We start from the raw sequence: 7901 nt of genomic DNA on the forward strand, positions 1-7901 counted from the left end.
GGGATAGCCACTGCAGTCAAACCCCAAACAACACTGAGAAGTCTGTTAGTGCATCCTAAGGACAGACAGGAGGACTTAGCCAAAACAGACTGTGTGTACAGAATCCCGTGCCAGAGCTGTGATCAGGTGTATATTGGTGAAACAGGAAGGACTTTTGGGACGAGGTTAGAAGAACACAAGAAAGAAGCCAACAACATAGATGCCACAAGATACACAAGATCACAGAAAAGACTTGCGCTCAAAGAAGAAAAGAAGTCGGCAGTTACAGACCATATCGCCAGGAACAATTGCGTAATTGACTGGGAGGGGGCGAAGGTCATAGACAGGGAAGACAATAGGCGGGCACGGTGGATTAAGGAGGCCATCTGGATAAGAAAGTCAACCCCAGTGATGAACCGGGACGAGGGGGGATACAAACTAAGCCACGTTTGGGATTGTTTTCTCACCGCAAAAGCGCCACCTACATCGGCTACATATAGCGGTGAGAAGCAGAACTCCAGTTAGAAGCTCTGACGAAGGTGTCTGAGAGACATCGAAACGTAAGCTATGTAAGTACCCACTGGTTGTGTACAAAGAATTCTCCTTCATCCTATATTCTACCAACCTGATGAAACTATTTTCGTATGTGGATGGTGTTCAGCACCAAGGACAGGTGTGTTTACTTGTGTGTTGGTGGTATTCAGCACCAGGGACAGTTGTGTTTACCAGTTTGTGGATTGTGTTCAGCACCAGGGACAGATGTTTTACCTGTGTGTGGATGGTGTTCAGCACCAGGGACAGGTGTGCTTATCTGTGTGTGGATGGTGTTCAGCACCGGGGACAGGTGTGTTTACCTGTGTATGGATGGTGTTCAGCACCAGGGATGGGTGTGTTTACCTGTGTGTGGATGGTGTTCAGCACCAGGGATGGGTATGTTTACCTGTGTGTGGATGGTGTTCAGCACCATGGACAGGTATGTTTACCTGTGTGTGGATGGTGTTCAGCACCAGGGACGGGTATGTTTACCTGTGTGGATTGTGTTCAGCACCAGGGACGGCTGTGTTTACCTGTGTATGAATGGTGTTCAGCACCAGGGATGGGTGTGTTTACCTGTGTGTGGATGGTGTTCAGCACCAGGGACGGGTATGTTTACATGTGTGTTGATGGTGTTCAGAACCAGGGGCAGCTGAGTTTACCTGTGTGTGGATGGTGTTCAGCACCAGGGACAGGTGTGTTTACCTGTGTGTGGATTGTGTTCATCACCAGGGGCAGGTGTGTTAACCTGTGTGTGGATGGTGTTCAGCACCAGGGGTAGGTTTTTTCCTGTGTGTGGATGGTGTTCAGCACCAGGTACAGGTATGTTTACCTGTGTGTGGATTGTGTTCAGCACCAGGGGTAGGTTTTTTCCTGTGTGTTGATTGTGTTCAGCACCAGGGCCAGGTATGTTCTGGTTTGGCCTGGTCACACTTTACTTTAGAATTGATCTATGTATGAACATACCAGCTCCACAGGCACACACAGACTGGAGACCACTTGGCCAACACAGTTGAGTTTCCCTCAGTATTTAGCATTTATTGAAAATATGGCGGTACATTACACAGATTAGCCAGATAGCAAGGCTTGTATTGGCTACCCACAGAGATATACAGACAATAATACACTACTATACTAAAACACACCTACTAAGTGCAGCATCGGTGAGCTGCACTTGTTAATATGCTGTAAATTTCTGCTACATTTTGGGCATTGCAAGATGTCAGTCCTTTGTCTAATATAAGAGGCAAGTTCTTTTACAATATTGTTAGCTATAAGCTATAACAGCCAAGCAAGGAATGTACATGCAGTTGTGAACTACTTTTTCATATAATTGTATGTAAGCTATCATAAGATTATATATGGTATTTAACTCACTAAATTCAATCTATTAGTCTAGACTGTCCATTATTACATCACAATAATCAATTTCCGACAGAACTATATGAAAATTATACAAACAGTCAAGCACATATTAAGTAGAGAAAATATGATTAAGTAAGTTGTGCCTGCAAAATTGCTTTTCATTGCTCTTTTGCTCCAATTTTTGAGCTCAGTCACAAGCTCTTTCCAATGACTATAGTTTATAATTCATCAACTAAGCAATTCCTTTCACTGGGAGTATGGTAATGACCTTGTTCTATTTTTCATGCAATTGTATGTAATTTGATTATATGTTCTTTAACTCATCAATTAGCTACTAGATTATCCATCATTAATATTGAAATTATTTTACAGTTTCTATAGTGAAGGTGCAACTATAAGAACATTCTTAATTTCAGCAAAGTAACCCTTTAAGTTAACCATGAATTTCAGTACTTATATTAAAAATTATTACCAGTTATCAAAATGGTTCTATCCCCCGTTCAAAGTGGTCCATCCCTACTAAAAGTGATAAAAATATCATTAAGATTACTTATTCCACACCGCAGTTTGTAACATATTTGCCTTTGCGTATAAATATCACAGCAGATATACAATATTGTTGACTTAAAAGAAAAGGATCCATTTTGAAATAACATGTCAGCTTTATAGAGTTAAGTAGAACCTTCAGCCAAGTCTCCTGGTCACAATTTATGTTTCTTCAAATACTTTTATATTATCATAATTACTGGACAGGTATGATATACAGTTGTAATATATTTCTAAGTGTCTATTGGGGTGGGGTGGCTATTTTTTGTCTCTAATATCCTCCTGTGTGGTAACTATATTTGGTGATACTTAAAATACATTGTGTTTTTTTTTTCATTTATAGGAAACCCTTTTAATTCTCAAGTCCTCCATTTCAGTGATCTGGTGTGCTTTACTGGCAATAGGTGTTTTGAGTCCTACTCAGGGCCAGTCATTGTTTTCAGAGAGTTAATCCTTAAAGCAATGGTTTAACTTAGGTCTTATTTAATGGTGTTGTAAGTACTGAGGCAGCAGGGATGTGTAGGTGTGCTGCTGCTGACCACTGGGGTTCCTCAGGGGTTCATAGTGGTTTGGTCTAGCAGCTGTGCTAACCTGTCTGTTCTCATATTTGTGGGACTGAGGGCCTTGTCTTGCTTGTGGACGGGCACCATTTTCAGGGCCCATGGAGGGGGATGGAACCTCATATCCGTTGTTACAGCTGCCAAGGTGTATGTTGCCAGCACCTTGGTTTGGGCTTTCCCTTTGGTTGATTTCGGGTATGGTGTCATACACTGGGTCATCAGTTGGAACATTATAGACATGCTGGCTGTTTCCTGTACCAGAATGGGACATTTGGGATTGACTGTTTATGTTTGTATGCCCCCTTATCTGAACATGACCACTGGACTTGCCTGTGGGGTTTAGGTTACTGGGGCCAGCACTAGAGGCTAGCGCATAAGTATGCTCCCTTTCCTTCCTCTTATATATGCACCTCTGAGTCACTGCAAAGGCAATAGCAGAAATGATAAATATTCCAAGAACAACAAACAGAGTAGCAAGCACAGGCATGGGCAAGGAGATGGCACTGATATTAGGGCCCGGATTGCTTTCTGTTATTGTAGACCAGCCTGGGTTAGAGCCAGCAGTAGGTGTGTTGGTGGGTGTTGGGGACAATGTTGGTACCTTTGATATTGACTTTGTTGAAGTACTGAACATAGACCAGCCTGGGTTAGAGCCAGCAGTGGGTGTGTTGGTGGGTGTTGGGGACAATGTTGGTACCTTTGATATTGACTTTGTTGAAGTACTGAACATAGACCAGCCTGAGTGAGAGCCAGCAGTGGGTGTGTTGGTGGGTGTTGGGGACAATGTTGGTACCTTTGATATTGACTTTGTTGAAGTACTGAACATAGACCAGCCTGGGTTAGAGCCAGCAGTGGGTGTGTTGGTGGGTGTTGGGGACAATGTTGGTACCTTTGATTTTGACTGTGTTGAAGTACTGAACATAGACCAGCCTGTGTTAGAGCCAGCAGTGGGCATGCTGCTGGGTGTTGGGGGCAATGTTGGTACCTTTGTTGTTAGCTTAGCTGACTGATGAAAAGTAGACAAGTTAAGGGTAGAGTCAACAACATGTTTTTTGGTCAAAGTGGAGTAGGCTGGTGTCGTCTCCTCACAGATCAGGTCTTCAGGATTTACATCTGAAATGTTTTGCCCTGCAAGGTTGGCAGGTCCAGCACATCTGATCTGGTCTTCAAATGGGTAAGACCCGTTCATCCTCTGTCTAAAGGGAGCCATCCTACAGTCACACTGCCAGGGGTTGTTGTCAATTATAACACTTGGAAACCAAGTGTAATATTCCCTAGCTGGTACAGAGGCCAGTATGTCATATGCCATTACTGGGAGTGTCTCCATTGGGTTATTGTTTAATCTAAGTTCTGACAGCACTGAAGTATTCAAATTTGATAAGGCTTCTAAAGGGAAAGTGCTCATGTTATTATAACCAAGTCCCAGTTCTTTAAGCTGAAGCAGATTCCCAAATGTGTCAGCTGGGATGGTTCTGATGTTGTTGCGTGAAAGGCGTAGAACTCTAAGCTGTGTTGTGTCATTGAAGGTACCTGCCTCAATACTGTGGATGTCATTACTGCCAAGGTCAAGCCACTTTAGGTTACCAAGTCCAACAAATATGTCAGCTGGGAGAGTAGTTAACTTGTTAAGGTTAAGACGCAAGCTTTGCAGATTACCGAGTCCCACAAATACGTCAGCTGGGAGAGTAGTTAACTTGTTATGGTTAAGACGCAAGCTTTGCAGATTACCGAGTCCCACAAATATGTCAGCTGGGAGAGTAGTTAACCTGTTATGGTTAAGATCAAAGCTTTGCAGATTACCGAGTCCCACAAATATGTCAGCTGGGAGAGTAGTAAACTGGTTAAAGGAAAGATCTAGGGTATGTAGGTTCCCAAGTCCCTCAAATATATCAGCTGGAAGAGTAGTAAACCGGTTTGAGTAAAGATACAAGGTTTGCAGATTACCAAGTCCCACAAATATGTCAGCTGGGAGAGTAGTGAACTGGTTTGAGCTAAGAGACAAGGTTTGTAGGTTCCCAAGTCCCACAAATATGTCAGCTGGGAGAGTAGTGAACTGGTTTGAGGAAAGATACAAGTATCTCAGATTACCAAGTCCCACAAATATGTCAGCTGGGAGAGTGGGTAACTGGTTTGAGGAAAGAGACAAGGTTAGTAGGTTCCCAAATCGTCCCACAAATATGTCAGCTGGGAGACTAGTTAACCAGTTTGAGGGAAGAGACAGGTACTGCAGATTACCCAGTCCCACAAATATGTCAGCTGACAGACTACTGGTGGTTACCTGGTTCCCGTTAAGTCTCAAGTACTGCAGATTACCCAGTCCCACAAATATGTCAGCTGGGAGACTTCTTAACTGGTTATTCCTCAGGTCCAGGCTAGTTAGGCTGGTTAAGTTGTGAAATGTTTTGTTTTGGATCATGGAAATCTGATTGGAACGAAGATCTAATCTTGTCAAGCTCCTATACCTTAAGAAATCAGACTGACTTAAGTTTGTGATGGCATTGCCCCGTAAGTCAAGCCAAGTGATGTCTGTAGGCAGGTCCTGAGGAACACTGCTGAGGCCTCTCCTCCTGCAGTAACACCATGATGAGCAGCTGCTGCTGCAGGCTGCTGTCGGTCCAGCTTCCTTCAGGATGATCAGCAGAAGAACCAGCATCCTCCTCGCTTTGTTGGACATACTGGCCAAGGTGTAGCCTTATGATATCATAACAGAGATAGGATGATTTACATAATTCTTTTTATTTATTTATTATCTTATTCAGCTAATATAGTATATTTTGTATTTTTGTGAAGGTTAGACATCCAGGAATCGTTAGAATTGAAGACGAATAAATCTTTACTTCTGGATACTTTATTTTTATACAGACGTTTCGGAAGGCATCCGCCTTTCTTCCTCAGTGAAAAGAAAATGAAGACAAACAATTTCTTGGAACAAGGAATAATTCTTATGTTCTAAATAAACAAAAAAGGTAACGGCTGAGGTGTTCTAAAATAAACAACACAGGTAACTATTGAGGTGTTCTAACAATGTTCTAAACAAACAAAAAGGTAACTGACAAGGTTCTAGAATAATAGTTTATTGAAGTGATTGATGGTTTTATGTATACACTTATCATGTTTTAATATTCTATTCCTTGTTAGTTCATTTTACTTTGCTTGAATTATTCTAGAACCTTGTCAGTTACCTTTTTGTTTGTTTAGAACATTGTTAGAACACCTCAATAGTTACCTGTGTTGTTTATTTTAGAACACCTTAGCCGTTACCTTTTTTGTTTATTTAGAACATAAGAATTATTCCTTGTTCCAAGAAATTGTTTGTCTTCATTTTCTTTTCACTGAGGAAGGAAGGCGGATGCCTTCCGAAACGTCTGTATAAAAATAAAGTATCCAGAAGTAAAGATTTATTCGTCTTCAATTTTATATTTTGTATTAGTCAAGTAGCGCATTGCTAAATATAAAGCCTTCTACTCAAAACATGAAGATAAGAGTAAAGAAAAAAAAAGTTCCCAATCCGTATTTGCAGGATTTACAATGAAGCCAGTTTGGGAAAACTCAAGGTTTCAAAAGGGTGAGATTAATATTCAAGAGCAAGATAACAGTACGGGAATAACGTTTCACAGTTCTTTCAGAGTCCAAACGTCTTTTACATGTATCAGGTACCAAATTTAAGATTTGTCGGTTCTGTGGGTATAGGATATCCACGGCATCACCATATATCGACCTAGCATGCGAAAAAACATCAGCATCACGCAAAAATAAACAGATCTTTCTGCACGCCACACCGTACGCTGTTTGTTCAAAACTTCCAATCCGGCCGCTGATTGGCCCCTGACAAATCAGGCAAGCTTATTAATATTCATAAGTAAGGCGCCCCTAATACCCGTTGTCTGTGGCTTAATTGTCAGCGGTGATATCGCAAGGCATTGCTGCGATAGTCAACCCTGAGTGGGCGGGTGGGTCAGAACTAATGTTGAAAATTTTTCGTCATTTGGCAACGATATTGGGTTGTGGAACTCTAGTTCAAAGTGTGCTTCACTAAATGTAGCTAATTTTTAACATTTTCAACATTTAAAAATACAAGTGGGTAAGATTGAAAAAGATTGTACCACCTGCCAAATTGAAAGACTCAGCAATTTTGTTACTTAAAACAAACTTCTATGCAGCCATGAGTTACCAGTGCATGTAATGTGTAGTCAACATTAATTTCATTAAAGGGACATATTGTGAAAAATAATGTCACTATATTTGGTCATTTTTCATTACACTGCACAGCAATATTTACAACGTATGGATACGACTTTGCTGTGCCGTGAGGACATCTTGAAATATGCGCACTTCCCTCCAAACGCTTGAGGTCTCAAAACACAGTTTTTCGCCTATGGGGATTTACATGGTTAAAGACCCCAAAGTGAGGTGGTTCGACGACTCAAACCTATAGTAAGGTGCAGATACAATTTACGTGAATTTAGTATGTTGAAGTTGAGGGTACTGTCAAGCTACAAAATATCTGAAAATGAGCATAGATTTGCTGGCTCGTTTTTCTATAAAAGACACTTTGATTTGACCCCCAGTGGAGATCATGGAACTGCAGGTGGCGAACAGTAAGTGCCAGTAACCGTATCAAGGCGCAAATTCCTGCCGGCCGAAAAAGCAACGTAATCCAACTTATACAGTATGAAGTCAACACCGAATGTATTCCTCTACCATTCACCACAGATTCCACCTCGCTGTCGTGCACGGAAGAATAAATATGGCCTTTGCAACTACTGCGGTGCACTATTTTAACCCGAACTACTTTGGGGGACGGGGGTCGCGGATGAATACTGTGTTTTGAGACCTTATTGAGTTGCCCGCCATTTTATCCAACTTTCTGACGAACCAAGGCGCGCTCTAGAACGTGTCCGGTGGTTCGCTCGAATC

The 7901-nt window shown here is 41.8% G+C and overlaps 2 protein-coding genes across 2 annotated transcripts in view; one reads left to right on the forward strand and one right to left on the reverse strand.

The window, feature by feature from the left end:
- The window catches only part of LOC118431622 (ankyrin repeat domain-containing protein 13C-like), a 27851-nt gene that overhangs the window by 2403 nt on the left and 17547 nt on the right, over window positions 1-7901 (forward strand). The gene's annotated exons all lie outside the window — the stretch shown is intronic.
- Window positions 1543-4228, reverse strand: LOC118432281 (mucin-17-like). Its single transcript, XM_035843817.1, has 2 exons — window positions 3627-4228; window positions 1543-3530 (listed from the first exon to the last, which is right to left on the reverse strand). Exons 1-2 carry the CDS (start codon window positions 4192-4194, stop codon window positions 2908-2910), a joined length of 1191 nt encoding a protein of 396 aa, XP_035699710.1. The 5' UTR covers window positions 4195-4228; the 3' UTR covers window positions 1543-2907.

The sequence above is a fragment of the Branchiostoma floridae genome, chromosome 15, assembly GCF_000003815.2.
Source record: "Branchiostoma floridae strain S238N-H82 chromosome 15, Bfl_VNyyK, whole genome shotgun sequence".
NCBI lineage: Eukaryota > Metazoa > Chordata > Leptocardii > Amphioxiformes > Branchiostomatidae > Branchiostoma > Branchiostoma floridae.